At 34.0% G+C, this 22,928-nt stretch overlaps 2 protein-coding genes across 3 annotated transcripts; both read left to right on the forward strand.

Annotated features, from left to right (window-relative positions):
- The first annotated feature begins 21 nt into the window (after positions 1–21).
- Positions 22–12,168, forward strand: LOC105330998 (uncharacterized). Of its 2 annotated transcripts, none has more exons than XM_011432983.4 (10): positions 22–192; positions 2,695–2,805; positions 4,682–4,813; positions 4,984–5,175; positions 5,780–5,932; positions 7,070–7,201; positions 7,631–8,797; positions 9,311–9,477; positions 9,651–9,714; positions 10,093–12,168. In XM_011432983.4, exons 1-10 carry the CDS (start codon positions 183–185, stop codon positions 10,443–10,445), a joined length of 2,481 nt encoding a protein of 826 aa, XP_011431285.3. In that variant the 5' UTR covers positions 22–182; the 3' UTR covers positions 10,446–12,168. The 2 variants fall into 2 exon arrangements, with proteins under 2 accessions (XP_011431285.3, XP_011431286.3); XM_011432984.4 differs by having other exon boundaries at positions 10,096–12,168.
- A 2,034-nt stretch (positions 12,169–14,202) lies between these two features.
- On the forward strand, positions 14,203–20,135 carry LOC105317373 (uncharacterized). The gene is made up of 2 exons (XM_011414007.4): positions 14,203–14,442; positions 18,472–20,135. Exon 2 carries the CDS (start codon positions 18,499–18,501, stop codon positions 20,056–20,058), a length of 1,560 nt encoding a protein of 519 aa, XP_011412309.3. The 5' UTR covers positions 14,203–14,442; positions 18,472–18,498; the 3' UTR covers positions 20,059–20,135.
- Positions 20,136–22,928: the final 2,793 nt, after the last annotated feature.

Here is a 22,928-nt window from a genome sequence, read left to right on the forward strand (position 1 = left end):
TGTGACGCCCGATGTGGCTTTGAAAGGGGATTCCCAGATAAGGAAGTTCCATTTTTTTTCATGATATATTCTTTGTTTATTGTTTTTATTTTCCACAATTGATATTGAGTTGGCAACAAGCAGTTTTATAATCGAATTTATAACCACATTTCACGCGACATCTTGCCAAGTGCAGATGAGCGATGGAAAGAGGTAAGTCAAAGTGAAAGCATGACATTAATGTAAATTGCGTATTAATTAAAAAATTAAAAAGGTTGGTTCCAATTAATAAAAGATAAGGATACAGATGTCTTAAAAAAATATACATTAATGATGCAAAACCAGAAGTAATGAAGCACATGCATTAGCTTGCGTTAGCTGTCACAGTGGCTTAATCACATTTCTTAATTTTTAGGGGTTTTTTTTATAGTCTCAGTGGCTTAATGTTAATTACATTTCTTAATTTTTATATTTGATCTATTTAAAAGAAAAGTTGGCTATATCAGGGGATGCAAATCGCCCAAAAAAGAATCAATTTATATTGCTTTATTAATATTTTGCAATGTCAATATACTTAAGTATTAGTTTGGATGTAAATAACTTGATATGCCATAATGGTAACTGCTATTTATCAGTCGCCAGTCGGTCTGTTTAGTCACTGCTTTTGAAACTTTTCAGCACTAGAAGTTTCCAGTTTTGCATAGATTAATTTAAAGAAAATTTTGAGTGTTTTTGTGTGGCATGGCATAAATTACAAGATGTAGAGTCGTTGGGTTGAACATTGAGTAATTAACAGCTATCTCTGCAGCAGGGCGTTTAAGTAATGATTTCCTGATAGTGACACGATTTGAAACCAGCTTTAGCTTTAACAGGAAGCTAATCAAAAGGATCTCAATAGAAAGATATAGAAAATCATTTAGTTTGCAAGCTGCAGACTTATAATGTTGGATGGTTTTAAATGTAGGAAAATTAATACTGGTATGCTTTCATTTAATACTGTGCATGCCGTTTTCAATAACGCTATAACTATTTCAAGGCGGTGACTGAAGGGCTATATATTAAGATTTCTTACAAAAACCTACTACATCCATGAAATTTTTTTTCTATACAACCTTAAACAAAAGAGATATGAAAACTCATTAATCCACAGATTTTCAAATTACCTTGACCTTTGACCTTTATGTCATTTTGATCAACCAAGGTAGACGCTTTCATCACAAGTAGTCCGATGTCTCTACAACGCATTAGTAAAAAAGTTGAAAGTTTTTGTTTTTTTTAATTTAAATACTTTCAAGGGGAATAACAGCTAGAAGGGGGTACGGGACGTTTTGATATTAATAGATTGGAGAAAATCATTTAAGTGAACTTAACAAAAAAAACATTGGGAAATGTTCCAACTCTTTAACTCTTACTGGCGCTGTACCAGTTATCGGCTATAAATTTACGTTTTCTTTTCGTGTTTCCTTATTTCTTGATATATTTGAATAAAACTTGACATACTTTAAATGGTGAATCCTTATTTATCAATCTGTTAGATTATATCATCACTTAGAACCCGAACATATTGTTTTTGTGCTATTTAGCACGCTCCGAATTTGCCGAGTTTTTACGATTTACTGTACCAGTTATCGACTTCGTGATAATAACACAGTAAAATCCCTTTACATGTTGATTTTATATTCTACAAAGTGTAAATTGAATTATGTCCCTTGTGGGGTCAGCCTTTAGGTCATGGGAGTTATTATACATAAACAAAACTACTAAAATTATCCGTTTATCATCATACGGTAATACACAATATCGTATGCTGTTCAATACATAATTGTGCAATCAGGCGTTCAACTGCGCCATGAATCTCTCAGAATTTAGTGAATTCCTATTGTTTAGAAATTTTATATGTATTGATATTATATGTCAATTCAAAGAAGGGATATAATAACGTATCAGAAAGAGGTCATATTCTATTTTTAACTTATTACGTCACTTTCCCCAAAGCTGAAAGTGAGAAGATGTAAATCAGCGGTAAACAATGATCGTTAAAGCTCATGTTTAAAACATATTCAAGAAAGTTTTCAAGCAAACTTACTTTTCTTTATTCGAAACAGACGACTGAATTAAAAAATCTCGGATAGTTGCATGCTATAAACCCGAATCCTCAGTTTAGCCGATAACTGGTCTTAGCCAATAACTGGTACAGCACCAGTATGGTTTCAGAGAAGTATAGCAATAACAAGCTTTTCCTGCTCAAAGGGAAATAACTCTGTACTTTCTGGGAGTTTTTAGACAAAAGGTCATTTGGTGCCATAACTTTTAATTATCATGATTTAAGTTTTAATTGTTTGGATAAATCTAATTAAGAAAAAAGTCACCCCAAAAAAATTTTAAATTAAAGAATTAAAAAACTTTAAAAAATCAAGAGAGGTCTTTCACCAGAGGTGGAAAGAGCCAATTACTTGACTATATGAAATAGAATTGTAGTAGGAAAGGTCAGGAAAAAGCATATAGATTCAGGGAAAATACATATAGTTGGACTGGGAATCTAACCTCAGACCCCTGCAACTTTAGTCAAATTGAGTTCTACCACTGAGCTACAAAGGCCATTATCCACAGTCCATATAGCCAAAACTAGCACTTATACATAATAAATCAAAGAATTGAAAACTATTATTAAAACTGCTACTGCTCCTCAGCCATACATTTGTTCAATTTTTGCAGTGTTACTGAGATCTACAGATGAAGAAGTTGGGAGGCTGGTGGGAGAGGTGAAGAAAAAGTTTGAAGAAAAGTACCATTCTTGTGAAGCATTTCGGGAAGAATGCTTAACAGGTGAAAAAGCTTAAAATCATGGTCTTTCATCTGAGTTTGTCATGATTTTGTCTTATAGAATTTCTACAATAATCCTCTTATAATAGTACCTATTTAATATTTTCTTAATCAGTATGTATGTAAATGTATACATAATTTTTTTTCAGTACATGTATTTGAAGTTGTAAATAACCAAAGTTTGTTGAAATTGACATCAATTAAATTTGTGTACAAAGACAGTAAATTATCGATACTGTAAACCAACATCTATTCTCCATCAAAGCTGGTTGCAAAGGAGCCTAGCATATAAATATTGTAATAACAAATCAGGTGTGGATAAAGCTTGATCCCGAAAAACAGTCACAGTGAGCCAGTCTATCTCTAGTAAATCCCGAAATAAAGAACTCTTATGTTTCTTGGGTCAAAATTTGACTTGGCAAGAATAATTAATAAAGGGAAATAAGTTGAACTCAATTTTCCATTTTTGACTTAAAAATTGAGTTGTTCCTGTTTTCTATTTATGATTGTCACAGTAAAACAAATTAGTGTGACAGCATTTATCATATTGCATGGTAATTCAGCAACTACAGCCTACTCCGGATATATTGAAATTCAGGGGACCATGCAAATTATTTCAATATATCCGTATTTCAATATAAGCGAAATTGACTGACGTGAAGCCGCCATTTTTGAAAGTTCAATCCTGATGTAAGCATAGAAAACCAAACCCGAACACTTTATTTGGTCATCATGTATCTGTTATACAGTGAATAGATTACATGGAATATTAGTCCTTGAAAGTTTGATTAAAATTATATACAGAAGTTTTGTAAGTTTCATTTTGTTTACTATCTTAAACATCGTCATAATCTCTGATCGCATTCTTTTACGTTTTAGAGAAAAATCACCAGACTCAAACGATTCAAATCAGTACTGCTAAACGCTGCTTGTATATCATCGTAAGTGTACTTGCGATAATCTCAACACCCTTAGCTATTTCGAATTTAGGCTTTGTCCTTTTATCAATAGCCATAACTAGTTCGTATTTAGTGTCTGAAGATAAGGTTTTTCTTTTCCTTGGGGTTTCCATATTGCGTCTATAGCCTCAATACATCCGTATACGTAAAAACAAAAAATTCAACAGTGAATAAAGTTTACTTTAGAAGTATAAAAACACACATGATGAGAACTTATCAATTAACACCTTTGTATATCAACCGGTCAGTCTGGCATAATTACTGTCACTATCCGTGACGACAGCCGCCAGGGAGTACTTCAATACAATGTATAACCGTTATAAAAACAACTAATTATCACCTATGGGGACCAATCAGTGGCTTCAATATAAGCAATATTTCAAAATAACTGATTTCATTATATCCGTTATATCAATGCAAAGAAAATGAGAGGCAAAAACTGGGGATTTATTTCTATTTCAAAATATTTACATTTTCCAGTGTCTTTGCCTGTGATAACACTACGTATCAATTTTGTACTATATAACCCATAATACAAATGACGCCAAATCGAGGCGCCAGTGGGGTTTGCTTATTGATATTTAAATATATAATCGTACAGTGGCTTAATATTATATAAATATAAGTAATAAGGAATCATTCTTTGAATATTATTAGATGATAATTTCGGTCGGGGTGTGATCAAATCTATCATAAAGCCCTTCGGGCTTTATTGGATTTGATCACGCCCCGACCGAAATTATCAACTCATAATACTCAAAGAATGATTCCTTATTCCTTATATAAGCGGAATTTCAAAATAAGCGATTTCAATATAAGTGGAGTAAATTGTAGTTACTACGGTACATGTATATTTTTTAAGAGACTAAACATTCATTTCTTCTGCAATATATATGCAAATATTATTTTCTAACTTGTAGATCCCAATGATAGTCAGAGAGTGGTTCAGGTCATTCAGGATGGTAGGATTGTGGTGATAGTGGTTCTAGACCAGGCACTGCATGATATTTTAGATCACAAGAAATCTAGAAGGCTTCTGAACAAAATCAGAGGTACTGGATAAGTATGAAATTCATTTTTGTTTCAAATTCAAATTTTTGTAGCCTAAAATTTAACTATTGAGAGAACAGAGAGAAATAGATTTTTCCCCAAAGAAATGATAATGCAATTAAGCGGTGGGGAAGACTATGGTAATTTTACAAATCCAATTTTATACTTGTAGATCAGTTCAAATGTGGTAGAGTTGTGTTTATGAAGTATCAGATTAAGGAGGGCGAGATACAGGAGTTTATTGATGATGTCACAGAGGAGGAGGTCTGTGAAGTTTACGATCTCTGTAACGAGAACATTCCAACCATGTGTGCACAGATCTGGGAGCTTCCCTCTGTGAATCGCAGAGCTACAGAATCTGATGGTAAACTACTTTACCATAAAACGTCAAAGTTTAGTTGATTCTTACAGTGATCATATTAATCAGTAACCTTTATAGCTCACCTGAGAAACAATTAAAGCATCCTTGTATGAACGAAAAAAAATTTTAATGGGGGATGTTAAATAATCATATTTTAATGAGCCAGTGCACCAGAAATATTCTATTTATAGACACTGTCAGACTTCTTGATAAAATATAGATTTTGTTATAGTTTTTATTTCAAATTTAAAACCAGCAATGATGAGGATAAAAAATTTATTATTTTAAGATAATTTTTATTTATGTGCCAGTATCAGTAGTTAAAATCCAGAAGGGGTGCAATATTCAAACAAGAAAATATACAAGGGAAAATCTTCAGAATTTTTTTCTACCCTATCTTTCTATCGTTTTATCAATGATAACCCTGCATTTTGTAATATTAAACTAAACAAACACTGTGATGTAATCGGGGTTTAGTATGAAAATGTGATAACTAGTCCTTTGTCCTTTCGACTTAGGAACAGAAAATGTATAATATGTAGACAATATGTAGACCCTGATACATTAATTGATTTAGAATTTTTCATTGAATCTCTTCTCTCCTCAGAAATCAATTCACGCTCACTAGATTTGGCAGCTATGAAATTACGCAATGAGTGGAATACCGTGGACAAGGAGTCTATTGAAGTTGACAATTACGCCCGCAACAGTGGTAGTCAATACAGATCAGTTAACAACACAATATTGGATTATCATGATGGTAAAATTGATTAATATGAATAATATAATAATAGTTTACATTCTTTGAAAAACTGCTATTTTGAAGTTAAACTTTGCATGATGTAGGAGTATCTTGACGTTTTCCTTGCCTTAAATATAAAGAGCATACCACTGTGTCTTTACTTAGACAATGAAATGGCCAAAAAATATATACCGGGGTATATCAGTTTTCAGGCAGAGTCACATTGTCAAATACTATGTACTGATTAATTTTTTTTGCCATGTTGAAAAAGGGGGAATAACTCAATATTCAATTTTATGTTAAAATAAAATACGAACATTTAGTTATACCCCTTTGCAAATTAAAGTAGCTGCCTGATGTGTTGTATTTTGAAATGTTTCGCATAGAACCAAACAGTTTTTGGTCTTGATTTTGATGTTTTGCAGGTTTGAAAGTAGTGAGTTTTGCATTTAAAAATACATTAACCAGCTCTTAATAAATAAAAGTTGTTTTAATAAGTATATATTAACATCTACAAAGTATTATTCCCTCTATTTCTTACGGAAACCTATAGTTAATTCATAGCTCTAAAGAAACAGCCAGACTGAAATCTGCACGCTTGCCGTTTATCGATTGGTCGAAATCTACAGCCGCTGAAACTGATAAGAAACTGACAGGACAGATATAGACACGCCCTGTTTATCAATTGGTCCAAACCTACAGCGACCTAGAAAAAAATCAGGGACTGCACGAAATAATCATGACGATGTCAGACTCAAAGTCTCACAGGAGGCAATTTGGCTGTTTCTTTTAGCTAACGTACTTAATACGGACATTGACAGTAATTTAGTGAATTTTACTTACTTTTCATAATCAGTTTATCAATTAACTAAAAGAAAGATGTTAATATAAACAATAAAATGCTGTCTTTGATGATTCATTTGGGTTATGAAGGTAGCGATCAATGCAGAAAAAAATTACATAACCCGCTAACGTGGGTTATGTATTTTTTCTGCAATGTTGCTACCTTCATATCCCAAATGAATCACCAAAGAAAGCATTTTATTGTTTAAATGATTGCACTCCTTATGAAGTTTGAGTATATTATTATCAAAGTCTCAGGTTCATTTTATTTACGGTAGATGTTAATTTTTAGGGTTTTTTTTCTTTTTTTAGTTTTATCTTGTGATCCTCAGGAATCCCATAATTCCTTCACTTCTACCAGTTCCACTGAGACGGGATCCTCTCTGTCCAGCAGTGGGAAGGATGGAACAATGAACTCCACCCAGAACGCACACACTCACACAGGTAGGTACCAAACTTAGACATCACAGTCCAAGGAGAAGGGGCCCTATGGAACCCTTAACAATAGTTTAAAAGGAGGGGGAGGCAAATCAGGATTACACTTGCATCACTTCTGAAGTTGAATTTTCAATTTTGCAAAAAGGAAGAGGGGTTAAGGATGACACAATCTCCTACATGCACATGTCTCTATTAGTGGCATCCTTGCTATTTGCTAAGGATGTACAGGTATATTTAGAATTTAAAGGCAAATTGACTTTCATTGGTATAACTGGATCAGTTACAGCTTCTAGTTAGGGGAGGTAGAAGCTTTACAAGTATTTTTCAATTCACTCATTTTATCACTATATTGATATTGCTTGTTTAATAAACTATGACAGTCATATTTGAATTGTTTGTATTTAAATACAAATCTAAATTTTTATTTTAATATAGAAAATGTGCAGTCTTTGTCAAAAAAAACCAGCACCAAGTTGCGAGTATGCATATCAAAAGAAGATAGTATGAAAAACACAGAGGATGTAAGAATGAATATGCAACATACATGTGTGCCTGAGTCACAAACATTTGCTGAAAAAGAAAAGGAAGACCAGCATGTTAGTCATGAAATCCCAAGGCCTCAGGGGTCAGAGACAAGAGGTCAGTTAACGCTGAGTAACACTGCAAATATTACACAGGGGCAGGGCAGACTCTCTGAGACCACTACTTGTCAGAGTGTACAAATGGTGTTTGTTGGACAATCGGACATGACAGACTTGCAGTTACTGCGGTCAAGGGGAGTAAATTGCTCTTTTTCATGCAGTGGCTCTCAGACTCCAGAGATGACCAACCAGATTGCTATGCAGAGTACCAATTCTAAAAATATACAATATTTACAAGGAGAGCAGAGTCCCAATTTACCAGTCCCAGTACAAGAAACTTGTAATCCTACAGAAATGATGCCAAATCAAAACATATCAGTGCATTCTGAATCAATGAACAGACAGGATTTGATGCAAAGTTTTACGACATCTTATCATCCAATGTACTTGTCTACTTCTGGTATTCGGTGTCAAAAATGTAACCAAATTAAGGACAATGTGAAGCTGTACTCAACACCTCCTTATCCAAATGAGCTTGCTTCTGCCATGTCTAATCCAATGTGCTTCAGTGTTACAAACTCCTCAGGTCCAGAAGCCATGAGATTTTCTTTCTCCCTGTGCCTAGATTGCAGCAACAATGACTTCCCCACAGAGGGTCAAATCAGGCAGAATTCTTTCTGTGGAACCAATGAGACATTCCACAGCTCCAACTTGTTTCCCCCAAACTTGGAGCACTCTGTGGTTGGACCCACTCATTTGGAGCATCCTGTTCAGCAGATGGGTGCTGTTTCAAATTTGGAAAAGGGTTTTCAGACAAATTATGCCATGCCTCGCCATGAGAGCTCACCCTCCAGGCTATACATGTACCAGTTACCAGCACATCAGCAAGGGTATAACAATAATTTCAGCCAGCCCCAGTTCAGGCAGGAAATTCTTACGATTGACCAGAATATGCGACAGGTGCCAAGTTTTCACAGAAACATACCTGTCAACTCTGCAGGCATCCAACATTCCAATCCAGGTACGCATCAACAATTTTTATAGTGCAAAATGCACCAAAAACAGTACTGTCCATCATTTTACACGCGAGACTTAATTGCACTTTGGATTTTAAATGGGTAATTGTTGTCCTTTTTAATCTTATTAGTTTGTGTATCATTTTCTCACTTAATATGTAGGTTAAAAATGAACACAAGTACATCATTTGAAAATATTATATGCTTCCAATACAATTTAAGTGTAAAAAAAAATTGTTAAAAAGATACTGTTAAGTTGATTTTTACTATAAGATGCACGTTGGATTAGCTGATCTAATCGTTGGACCTACATGTATCAGCTTTACATTAGTTCACTATTCAGACCCTATTTATCATCTTGATGTATACTGAAGATGAACCTTTGGCATGCAGTCAACTTTTCCTTACATGTACTTTTCAGTCATCTTTCAGTTGACTGAATGGCAAATCTCTGTCCTGTGTTATTTATTGAATTTCATTTCCTTTCTTATAGTTAATCAATATCTTATTCTCTGCAGACAATACCCAAATCAGATCATCAAACTCACAACCCAGGGCATTTTCAGGAATTCCAGAAAATCTGTCAACCACTGTCAACAAGGGTTACAAAACTGGTTCACCTCAGCCAATATCTCACCTCAGGCACCAGCAAATCTCACGCTCTTCTCCAAGTCTGAATAACTCGGTTTGTATAGTGGTAGCATTTCCTTTTTAAAACATGCATTATATTACTATTTGTTTGTTTAGAATTTTTTTTTGGGGGGGGGGGGGGGGGGGGGGGTAAATATAAAATGATTTAAACTTACTGCAATTCCTTTTAGAGTGTTGTCTTACAGTTTTTCATTTTCTTCATTTTAGCATTTTCAGACTTTTGGCGGAGCTTCTTCAGAGACATCACACAAACCATGTTCAGAAGACAGTGGTAGGTTGACTTAAGATTTTTTTTTATTATTATTGTACCGTAATTGCTATCAGCAACTTAGGAATACCTTATAACATGATTTTGTGAAAGATTTTTTGCTTAATTTCTAATTCATCTCAAACACAAAATATTTGATTCCTAAATACGTGTTAATATCATTCATATACAGGCAGTCAATATTAAGGAATATATTGCAAAAATTATAAATACATGTACATGTAGTACCTATTTTTTAGCCAAACTGCAAAATATATTTCACTTATAGAAAAAAAGTTACATAATGTAATACATGTATATAATATCCTGTACAATTAAAAAATTGGACAACTTCCTTTACTTCTTCAAAATTGATTGGTCATAAATGATTTTATCTCTTAGCAGCTGCAGGGGCTTCAGAAGCAATCAGTGATTACGACCACCTCCCTTTGACAAATCTGAGCCACATTGTAATTGAATACATTCAGTCACAGATGGACTTATTTCAAAGCCCACAACTGAATTGGGAGAAATTAGCTCATCTTCATGGCTGGAACTTCGGAAATATTTACACAATCAAACAAAAATGGCAGAGGAGAATGATTGAAAGTCCTTTTCTGGAACTCATTCAGAACTCAAAGGACTTCCAAAACTACACTTATGGACACCTGAAAAGTGATCTGGAGAAGATTCCCAGAAAAGACATTTTGGAAAAGTTGCGAGAATTTGAAGAGAAACAGGAGCTTATTGTTTGAGTTACATTATCTGTGGTCATTCCATAATCAGTACGTCCAAAAAAAATTTTGTTCCAATGATATTTCAACTTTTACAGTATTTACCACCGTAGTATTAGATCCAAACACCATAAAAGACAACTTACGATGTCCAATTTTTTTGGTGGAGCTTTTTAGAGGAATTGCTTTTCTTTTACTTGTACATATACAGTAATTAAAAAATACCTGCTGAGAAATCCATTTTATTTGTACTTGCTACAATACACAGTAAATGCTTTTAAAGACCCATTTTTTTTATGTGAATGTGTATACATATTAAAATGATTTAAATTGGATATACTGTTGATTTCTTATTTAAACTGTCCAAATTTTTTTGGCTACCAATTTTTGTATAGCAAAATTATGTTTGCAATTGTGTACATTAAAAAAGATTTACCGGTTTACATTTAATAGCATAATATTACATATGCAATAAAAGATACATCCCAGATTTGTTATATCTTCATTTCAAAGGATTTGCAATTTAAAACATGCAACATACTTACAGTAATGAGTTGACAAGACCAATTGTGTGTTTTATACGTGTTTATTTTTTGTGTACAACAGTGTATTTTTGTTATGGAACCAATGACCTTAACTCTATTTCCAATCATTTTACAAAGGTCACTGTTTATTCACATGAAGAACCATTTATAGTGCATATTTAATCATTTACTAGGTATGGTAGCTTGTTCAGATTTTTATTTGTACATGACCATGTATTGCATTTGGAGTTGTCCTTTACTTGTACAAAATCTATAATTTTGGTTTTCTTTTTTTGCTATTACATATGATATCTGTTAATTCCTTCATAGAGGGTTAAACTTGAATTTGCATTATGTCATCAAGTTTGAAGACCATTAAATTCATTTTAATTAATAATTTATTGTTTTGCTACATATATGGGTTTAACATAAATTCACTTAACTATTAATAGCTTGTCCATTTTCCAGAGTTCCAACCTTACAAAATCATGCTGAGATTATGAAATTCAATTTAAATTTTGTTTTTATTGAATATTGCTTAACAAGTACCAGTATTCAGTATGTTTATTTTATCTCAGAAACATATTATATTTTCAACATAAAAAAATAGTGTGATCAAATCAAGTTTAATGACAGCGTCAAAGTTGAATCAGGGATGTGTATATATACGTCCCTGGTTGAATGCATCAGAAGAGGTATATTGGGGCAGGAAACATACACGTACATTCTTTAAAATGATAAACTTAAACAAATTGATCAACGATTGCTTACATTTCATCAAACCTTCACATTATATATGTGCTTCATAAAAAAAAATAAAGATTACATAACAATTTAATTTTCAAACTAATTCATCAGTTAAAAAATAGACTGTTTTAATTAAATCAATTATTGAAAAACGTGCACAATTATAGTCTTTTGATGTACTGTATCTTCACGAAGATTTTTTAGCCACATGTCCTCTTCTTAGAAATGATGGTATAACATTTGTCAACTTTGTAGAAAGTTTTTTGTTGAATTCCTCTTCTCTTTTTACAGAATTCATAAAATGACAACCTTCATAGTCTAGTCCACTAACAGTGATCTTCCGATAACTTTCCTCCAACGGATATTTTTTTAAAGCATTATCATTTGATATTCTTTCAAGAGCTTCATACATTTCACGACACTCTTTCTCATTTACGTTTGACGCCTCTGTCTTGGAAAATGCCCTTCTTACTCTTTTCTCTAAAAAAAGGCCTAAGTCCTTTTTCCTTGATGTATCTTTTGGCCATGCCTCAACGAGTCTCATGAATTGCTTGTACACAGACATACTAGGTTCTGGAACACCAACACAACACGCCAATGCAATAGTGACAACTACAGCTTACGAAACGCAACACAAAACGAAAGTATGAATTTTGTATATCGAGCCCGATGTAATTTCTGTCTGTTTGCACGGTAATTTCCGTAACTGCTTATTGTAACATTTTTAGATGAACTTTTATCATACTACTTCGCTTATTTTAAAGTCGAAATCGTACAAATTTTGGGACGTCTTGTACACATATACCTTTAAAATCAAAGTATTGAAAGAACGCACAGTGCTTATGAAGTTGGACAGTATGCCCAGTACCGGTAATTCAGATCGATGAAGTCCAGTTGAATATTTGAATTAAAAAAAAAACTAATCAATTAAATTACAATATATTATAAAATGAATTATTTTAAACAGGTTGTACCGAACAGTTTCTTTGCATGCAGATCATACGTGTCAGTTCACGTACACATTTGTCAGTTCAACGACAATGTACAATTTCGACAACCGTTTGACAGTAATTTCGAACACCATCTTCGTATTGAATTCCCAATCACGACCCAAACATAAAGCATATACGCATCAGAGATATATTCTGTGAATTAATTTATTTTTTTTTTACATCATATTAGAAATTTGATATTTAGGATTGCATAATAACTTTTTTTTAAATTAAACAATAACAGTTACCTTATATCAGAAATAAAATTCCAAATAAAAAATGATTTATGGGCCAAAACTACCTCAAATCAAGAATATATAAAGAAAAAGTAAGCGAGTGAGTAAAACAAAAAGGCACCAGTTTTTAGTATTTTATTGTCAAAGAATAATTTTAGATGTATTTTCTGATGTAATTTTTTTTTTTACATCAATGATTTTATTAGGAAATTCACGATCGTTATTCATCAATTCATATCATTTCAACACGTACTGAATGAAATGCAATACGAAGGAACCTAACCTATCTATACGTTGGTTGATCGCGTAAAAAAATGAAGGCAACCCCCTCCTCCCCCACCCCCCCTCCCCCCCCCCCCCCACCCCACACACACACTATTGCTTTAAGTAATAATTTAGGATATTGTGCTTTATTAATCTATAAAATCTTCTCTACATATTTTTATCGATAGCATGAAGCAAAATGATTGCCGATTTAGCTTTCTACCGGGGAGACATTACCAAAATGAATGCACGTAACAGGAAAGCTTGCCTTGAGTTGTCGCTCCTCCGTCATACATTGAATGAAATCTCTTCCGTTTTCTATCAGCAGGGGCGTATATACTAACGTCCCTGCTTTCAGGTACGATTTGGGGGAAATTTTGATTATAATGAATGATAAATAAAAAGAATTGTAAAACTACAGTACTAAAATGCTTATTTGATATTTGACTAAGTGCGCCGCTTATTGTCATTTTATGACAATTCTTCATGCTCGTGTTTTGTTTCCCGCATACTTTTAATTAAGACTAAAACTGTGTATCTTTCTGTCACATCTTGATTTTTTAGTTTATTAACGATTTTCTTTCAAAATAGCTTTAGATTTGAATCGATAAACAAATTTTACGTCAACCTCGAACAAAGGCAGGTGATTTAGGACAGAGATCAAGATGGCGGGACAATATGACATCGACAAATCTCCAAGTTTGCCAAATCACTTCATCAAATGAGTGAAATGACATGACACCGATTACACGATTACAAAAGTTATTAATCTTGTTTGATAAACAATTGCGAACTTGGATGATTATTAACATGGATTCTGTTTTCTTTTGATAAAAGCTATAGTCCCTTAGCCTCCAAAACTCACTGGCTCGCATAGACCTTTAAACACTTGTATTTAAACAGTTAAGTAATATTAAGGCGCTTAATATAAAACAGATTTAAAGCATTACATGTTTATTGTCTAGATATTCAAGCACGGGCCGCTAATCCTCATTATAACAGTAGATTAGCGAGTGATATTTTATATGTACCAGTTTCAAATAGAGTAGAAGAAAACTAAGCAAACTTGTATCGGGTCTGACTTGTATCTAAGAATTAGGAATATTTCAGAACAACTACAGGATTAAGGGTTTCGCTGAGTTTTCATGCTTATATGAGTATCGTTTTATTTACTGTAAAAGGAAACAAGAAAAAATGGCGTTTTCGAAAAAATGGTTCGCTCTACTAGGAATGGGGTGATTAAGAGTGTCGCAAAGTAAGTATTTCTCCTTTCTCTACAGATTGTCAACATCGTTTATCTTAAACTACTATGTCTTGGTTCAAAATTTGAATTTTATTTTATTTGTTGTGGTCTACAATACTTATTAAATTTATAAACTAGAATTAGAGTAACTTTGTGGTTTAATAGAATTCTGTAATTGATATATTCGCTAAATGTTTAAATTGAAATATAGAATTTACACAGGTGTACCATATACCGTGTATATACAGTATGTTCAGTATATGTATATGTATATAGATGTGTGTGAATGATTGACGAACAAATCTATAGGGTCAGAAACAAATGAAAATTTGTTATACATAGTCAAACGATAAAAAAAACCCACCAAAAACCTTAAACTGTTCAAGTTCTTTCCTAGAATTTAAATGAAAATGCTTACCTATATTATTATGACGATATCAATTTTTTACAATTCTTTTAATCGGGTTTTCCCTGTCATTCCAAAGGTTATTAAGTTTTTACTATTGGACACTATGGGAAAAAGCCAAATTTTCACATTCTTCCACATCTTTTGTGAAATTCTGTCCGATGGATTTCTCAAATCTACGAGTAGTCTTTTCTGTGTAAATACTCACCAAACGGTTTTTTTAAAAATAATTTTAAAATCAATGAATTTTTTTTATAGCACCATCCCTCGAAATTTGGCATACTCACTTCAAGTTACGTGTATCACTTCATATATTTATTCAGGAAAAGTGCATACTACCCATTCCTTTTCATATATGATACATAACAGAATATAATTTCATATTTTTATTCCATGCCTTCAACGTGCAAATGTGTTGTTCACAACGCTATTTTTATTTGATCGTGTCGGAAATGGCGGTCTTTTTTCGCGTGCATTTTTTTCTATCAATCAAGCAATCACATATAACCACTCTTTTATATAATTTAAAATATGCATATACTTATAGAACAGATGCTCTCGACTTCTGTTACAATAAATCCATCATCTATATACAATTTCGAGCCCTTCATTTCTCTTCGCACATTTTATGACTGATTTCACAACAGTCAATATTCAGTATGGAAAATGTGCTGGTAATAAGGATTGAGTTTCAGGGAGTTGCGTAAATCCAATAGACGTATAAAAACCTGGAACCTTTAATGAAAACTTCGGCAAGGAAAATAACACAAGGCCGACATCTTGTACAAGCGAGGTGATTTAGTATGCTCCTGTGTGGTAAATGTATCCATGAGTATTTGACTATAACACTAACATGCTGTCAAAAAGTCAGGCCGCCCGACTTCTCGACATCATTCAAGGGTTATTATCAAATACTCACTTATGACTGGGTCAATTTTCACACATGTAGATATATATTTGTAAATTTGAGGATAAGAACGTAAATATTTCTTGAACTGGCTTGTTTTGGTTGGAAACAGACCAAAACTGTTTCCAGCAGATAAAATGAGGTTTTACATGTTGTTTTGTATGCAAATTATGCACACTAGAACAGAATAATGCACTTTTTAATCACCTAGAAGTGCGCAGCTACAGACTTAAATTCAAGATTAAAAAATCTGAAATATGAAAGGAGGTCGTTGTTGTCCTCTCTACAACCAATTGATGAGGAAAAAGGTCTAAGCTTGCTTATTTAGACTGCAAATTTGTCTCAAAGTATGGTACACTATTCTTAACATTGGTCTCAGGAACTATTAATTCTCACGAGATACTTTTGACTGGGTCTATGGAAGTACATTGAAGTTATATTTTCATCGAAAAATATATGTATATATTTTTTAAAGACAAGTTTTGAATTGACATTTATTTCTTCTATATAAGAAAATATAACGTCAATGTGTCTCCATAGACACATGAGTTCTAAGTATATACTGGATTTTTCTTGTTCTAAAAATAGATCCCATGCCAACAGATAAAAATAGAGGCAAAGTTACAACATTAATGTGCTATATTAAACTTTTTCTCTACAAACGGTTGTAGAGAGGACATTAATGAACCCTCTTCATATTTTTTTCAGATAATTAAATCTTCTAAATAAGTCTGCAGCTGCGCAGATCGACCGCTCTTCTGAGTGTATAAAAAGGCATTGTTCTTTTCTTGTGTTCATAATTTGCATTAAAAAAAAAAAAACAACCCGTAGAACCTCATATTTATTGCTTTTTTATCTTTAGGCAAACGTTTTGGTCAGCTTTGGGCAGAAACAAGCCAGTTCAAGAAATGCTTAAATTCTTATCCTCAAATGTACAAGATGGCCGCATATCCCCCTTAAGGAGGCAAACGTTATTGCTGAGGTTAAAAGAGATCTATTTACAATTTTCTATTTACAAAATCTAATAAAAAAAAATCTGCTTATGCAGATTATGTATTTTTTCCGCAATGCTCGTTGCACTCTTACCAGCATGAATCACCCAAGAACGCATTTTACTATTTAATTAAGTACCGAGTGAAAAATTTCTCAAGGAAGGATTTCATATTCATATAGCTCTCGGTGCATACTTTTATAAAATGAACTTCAGTAGCGAGGAAAAATGAAAAAAAAATTATTGATACAAACACTTTTTTGGTAATCATCTCTACGAGAAATACCGAACTCGCGAAAAATTCAAGCGTTTTTTTAAAATAGAATATACACTGATTCTGAGAAAATCTGAAGCAAATCCTATAATTTTTTTGACGCATAATTTTTGTTGTGTTCATGATATTACTAAAACCGATTTGGTTTGACTTTTTCGATCGCGTCGCGTTCAACTCTTTCAGCTACGTCATACATAAACAATACCCGCACCTTAACCACAGTTTTTTTATTGGTGGATTCAGCTTACCGCTGATTGGCTGCTGGTTAACTAAGACTAAATTATGCACGGACAGAACAACAACATATCTGAGAATGAAAAATTCACATGGGTACTCGTGACTGTCGAAATTGGGCTATTTTTCGAAAGTGTACACTTGTGATAAAACAATACATACGGTACATAACATATATAGCTGTAGCTCTGTGTATAAATTTTGGGTTAGAAAATATAAAGCTACAGTGCATACAATACTTGCATGTACAAAAAAACTTTACGGCAGTTTGCCGCGTATAAAAATAACACTATTTTTTAAAAATATTTACATCATACCATACCACATTTTGTGCAAATAATCCATTTAAATAATTCTTCATTTAGTTTACTACTGTTAATAATTGTAGCTTTACCCGCCCCAAACTTTCTCCTATTAAACAACCTTTAACCGTACTCGGAAAGCGGATCAAGAACTGTATTTTTATGTATGTAAACAAACCAGTGTTCATGTATGGAGCGGGTGATCGGGGGTTCAGAGACAGGTAAAATAAAGAAATCTGCAGTAAATGGTTTGTGGATATTTTAGTATATATATTTACACCGAAAGTGATAGGGCAACAGAAGAGAAACGAATCGGACACTTGCCTAATGAAGACGCACATGTACAAACCTCCTTGCACTCTCCACTTCCGTCTCGTTCTTTCACACCATCGTTCAATACTTTTATTGACTGTCGATTGCCGATCGAAAGGTGTAGAAATCGAGGAATTCATACCTATCACTTTGACTGGCAAGTTAGTAGGTAATACATGTGCATTATACATTTACGGTATTTACATGAAATGAACGCTTAGCACATGCAACTTTTAAATATTATATTTTTTATAACGCCGTACTCTGGACCGTAGCTTGAGGCTATGGTTTTTAAAACACCCGTTTACACAGAGAGAGAGAGAGAGAGAGAGAGAGAGTTTAGCACAGAATTTAAACATACGGGATAGTCGATTTTGAATGAATAATATTGGGGGGAAATAAACTGTTCTGAGAAATCCTTCAGCTCTGGCATTGCATAAGCGTATACTGATAACTCGGCCTAAAAATAGGAGTTAACAAATCATATAGTTTTCACACCGGCGGCGTGTATAATTTATGCATGACGTAGCTGACAGAAATGATCGTGACGCTATAGGAAAAGTCAAACCAAATCGGTTTTGATAATATCTAAACTGCTTGGTTTTTTTTACTCAGTAATTGGCCTTGAAAACAACGATTAAGATGGCGTCCAAGGTTACACCGTACTTTATTCTCACCGCGGAGGGATTAGGCTCAAGTGACATGGCAAACGAAGATGACGTCACAAGAGAGCAGACAGATGACGATAAGAGCGGCACGGAAATCGTCAAGTACAAGAAACAGCAGGCATCGTCAATGACGAGGAAGGAACTCACCAGAAAACGAATGGAATTCATCCAACAAAAACTGGAGGAGTCCAGAGCAAGACACGCTGAGAAACAGAAGACTCTGTCCATCAACCTACGGCCCATCCCAAGAGCCGGAGACTCCTTCATGCCGCGAACACCACATACGTATGTTATTCCGGATACCTCCCATAAACCTAAGCATGAGTCGGTACCGACTGGAGCAGAAATGGTGCCGTTGTCAGCCAACCGTAAATCTCCAACGAATGGAGACATGCCATATGTTTATTTTGTAGTTTCGGTTGACCGATTACAGAGGTCGAAAACTGACTTGAGTTTGAGTTCCTTTGATAGTTTAGGGAGTTCCGTCAGTTGCCATTCAAGTGAGAAGAAAAGAAATAAACACGAGCGCAGAAAAAAGAAGCAAGGCGATAATTGCCCAATTGTTTCCAAAAGTGACGGAAATTTTGGCGGCGGAAGAAAACAAGTGGTTGCAAAGAGACACTTCCCTTTTTTCTATGGTGCCTCCTCTCCCAGGATCCCGCCGCCAACCCCAGCCACTATAACCACATATAATACAATGGACAGGGCGGATGACGAATGTCCGACAGATCGACACCTTTCGGTCGGCGATTTACGAGACTTCAACGATCATCGCGCTTACCTTCCTGGTAAGGCATCACCGCCGCGCCTAATAGAGCTCCCATACATATCTGCGGATCTTCAAAGAAAAAATTTGGGCTCTTCAAACTCCTCCATGGAGGGTAAAGCTATGGAAGTGTATCGGAAAACTCTTCAAAGCGAATCGGGAAGGAAGGTCCATTTTGCAGAAGGGTTAGATTTACCAAGTATTCGAGGGGGTACAATAGGAATTCCAAGAAGGCTGATTTCTAATTTTGGCAACCGTCCAAATACCATGCCAACCATAATGAGTGAACGTGAAGACTTCGAGAGGTACATGAACACACCTATTCCAAAAACGGCATTCGGAACACCAAGATCCCGAAAGCCCGGACAACCGTTGAATCTTCCAAAAATTGATATTGTTTCTGGGGTATATGACGAACTTATCGTAAAAGCCATCGAAGCATACATCAATGAATTCCCGCCAAATTCGAAGCAGGGGAAAGTTGCTCGACAATTACTTCAGCAGCTCCACGAAAGAACCATAACAACGACCGATCTGGCAAATATGGAGAAAAAACCACACGGTCACGGATTGAAAATCAAAGAACTGGATCCAGATATCCCGAGAGGAAATGAAATGTCCGGAAGTAAAACATCCAGGGGCCACCGACGCCCCACTAAACCTAAAGCAGACGGCGAGTTCAGTACGCTTGCGCCGACTTGTTTCCAAATGGTAGCACCTGGTACTCAATCCGCACGGGACGAAGTTACCATTGTTTCTCTAAAATAGCCATTTTAGTGAAATGAATTTTGGCTGACAGACATTTTTTTCAATCTTAATAACAAAATGGTTCTCACTAATTATTTAAAATGGATAAAAGTAACATTTTTTGCTTTTTTTAATCGCGAATATCGTCTTTTTTCTTTGGTAATTTGTACATTTAATATTAAGGACATTTGTTTCAATTCAACTATTTTATATTTGTTTATGACAGTAGTTTTTCGCAACGGATGTCCAATAGGGTAAAAACATTGCATGCCTTTCATATTGTAACTGTGAAAGTATGAACAACTTGCCATTATCACTTCCAGTAACTGTGAAATATTTATAGGTAGTTCAGTAATCTAAATATAGCGACCCAGTCATGTTTCGACATGTAATATACTCCACAGGAATACTGTCAAAAGATGGAGTAAACAAATTGTATTTCGTTCCTGTACGAAAATGAGCGACTTTGATTTGATACATGTTTGTTGTGAAAATGTAGAGGAACTATGTGTAAAACATAGTAATGAATTAATTGTCAAAGTGCTAAGTAATTTATTGATGCTATTAATTGACCTTTGAAACAGTGAATCCCAATGTACAAAATGTACGTTTGCATATGTACACTCATGTTAAATAGTCACTAGTTCTCGAGAGATTAGCAGTCAGAAGTAAGGAAGATACGCTGTTTATGAAATATTTTGATAAGAACAACAAAATCCCTTTTATGAAATATTCAATCATAATAACATATTTTCATTGAATTTTTGAAAATCGTACTTTAATTCACCTGTAATTATTTACATGTATTATGATCGTGAAACGATAAATGTGCCTATTTGTTATAAATTATTACAGATTTAATCTGTTTGACAAGCCATTATTTGGTTGCTGCATGGACCTCCTATTTTGTTATATCCACATACATGTATTTTTTAGTGATGTTTCGATCGATTTCTTTTTTTTTTTCATTTTTCAATTAAACACGTACAATATTTACTATATTTTTCCGAGAAAAAAATAGGTACCTTTTACTTATACATGTAGTTAATAAATGATTTCCATGATATATGTAGTTTTGTTTTCAAATTGTTATATTTTGATTGTTTCGGGGGTTTTGTTTGTTTTGGATGGGGGTTATTCGGATTTTTTTTTTGGAAGGGGGGGGGTCTCTATCTGTTAGGATTTTTCCTATGGATGTTTTGGAATTTTGAAGAATTTACACGGTTCGCAAACACAAAATTATGCTTTTTAAATGAAATAATTTTTACAAACCCTTATTTACTCGTGCTGTTATTGAAAACTATTCATTAGCAAAAGAATCAACTTTTAAAAAACAAAAACTAATGCGGCCCATGGGCCACATCGCTTACCTGAAAAACCAGTTCCTTGTAACATTCTATTTCGTAGCATATGCTATTTCTATTTTAAACTTTGAACCCCTTTCTGGGGCCCCAGTATTGGTCCGTAGTTTATGGTTGGCTTTAACAATTTAGAATCTACACTGACTAAGGATGCTTGTATAGTAATATCACAAACTGTAGCATTGTAGTTCTTGAAAAGAAACATTTTCCATATATATTTCTATGTTTAACGTTGAACCCCTCTTGGGGCCCCAATATTAGTCCGGTATCACAGCTTTATTAATTAAGAATCTCCATTATTTAAGCATAGTTATCTCATAAATTGACACACTGTTGTTCTCCAGATGAAAATTTTTAAACATTTTCCCTCTATATTTCTATGTTAAACTTTGAACCCCTTCTCAGGCCACAGTATTAGATCAATGGTTTTATGCTTTAATGATGCAGAATCTTCACTATTTGAGGATACATACCTAATAATCTGACAAATTGAAGCTTTGTTACAGCAGTTCTATAGAAGAAGATTTTTAAACATTTTTTATATATACTTCTACGTTAAACTTTGATCCCGTCTTGGGTCCCCAATTTTTTTCCAGGGGTCACTATCTTTAAAATATTTAATCTACATTATCCAAGGTTGCATGCTTAGCATAGTTGTTGTAGTTCTCGAGAAGGAGACTAAAACATTTTTCCTATTTACTTTTTTGTTAAACTTTGAATCACTCTTTGGGGCCCCAGTATTAGTCCAGGGGTTACGGTTTTACCAATTTAGAATCTACAATAGCCAGGGATGCTTGCATAGTAATCCCACAAACTGTTGTGCACTGTAGTTCTTGAGAAGAAGATTTTTATACATGATTCCCGCCTCAGGTCCCAGTATTAGTCTTGGGGTCAACGCTTTTACAATGAAGAATTTTCACTATTTAAGGATCCTTGCATAGTCATCTCACAAACTGTAACTTTGTAGTTCTCGATAAAAAAATTTTAAACATGTTTCCTATATATTTCTATGTTAAACTTTGAACTTCTCTTGGTGGTCCAGTATTAGTTCAGGGGTCAAAATTAACAATTTAGATTCTACAATAGCCAAGGATGTATGCATAGTAATATCCCAAACTGCTGCATTGTACTTCTTGAAAGGAATATTTTCTGAACATTTTCCTGTATACATGTATGTTAAACTTTGAACCCCGGGTGGGGCCCTAGTATTTTTTTTTTTTCGAGAGCCACGATTTTTACAATTTAGAATCTTCACTACCTACACAAGTTTTCGTGAAAATATTGGCATTTCTGGTACAGTGGTTCTTGAGAAGAAGATTTTAAAACATTTTTCCAACGTATTTCTTTGTTAAACTTTGAACCGTGCCTAGGGCCCCAGTTCTGGTCCGGGGTCACAATTTTTACTATTTACAATTTTCACTATATATTCAAGCTTTTGTGTAAATATTGTGATGTCTGGTGCAGTGGTTCTTGAGAAGGAGATTTTTAAAGACACACAGCCTATACTCACTGTTTCGCAATTATCCCCTT

The sequence above is a fragment of the Magallana gigas genome, chromosome 6 (genome assembly GCF_963853765.1).
Source record: "Magallana gigas chromosome 6, xbMagGiga1.1, whole genome shotgun sequence".
NCBI lineage: Eukaryota > Metazoa > Mollusca > Bivalvia > Ostreida > Ostreidae > Magallana > Magallana gigas.

Excerpts from the sequence above, each read along its gene's own strand:
- LOC105330998 (XM_011432983.4), top strand. Across the intron at positions 2,806-4,681 it reads TCGGGAAGAATGCTTAACAG|ATCCCAATGATAGTCAGAGA; the intron begins GTGAAAAAGCTT and ends TCTAACTTGTAG. Across the intron at positions 5,933-7,069 it reads AATATTGGATTATCATGATG|TTTTATCTTGTGATCCTCAG; the intron begins GTAAAATTGATT and ends TTCTTTTTTTAG.
- LOC105317373 (XM_011414007.4), top strand. The coding sequence starts at position 18,499 with ATGGCGTCCAAGGTTACACCGTACTTTATTCTCACCGCGGAGGGATTA.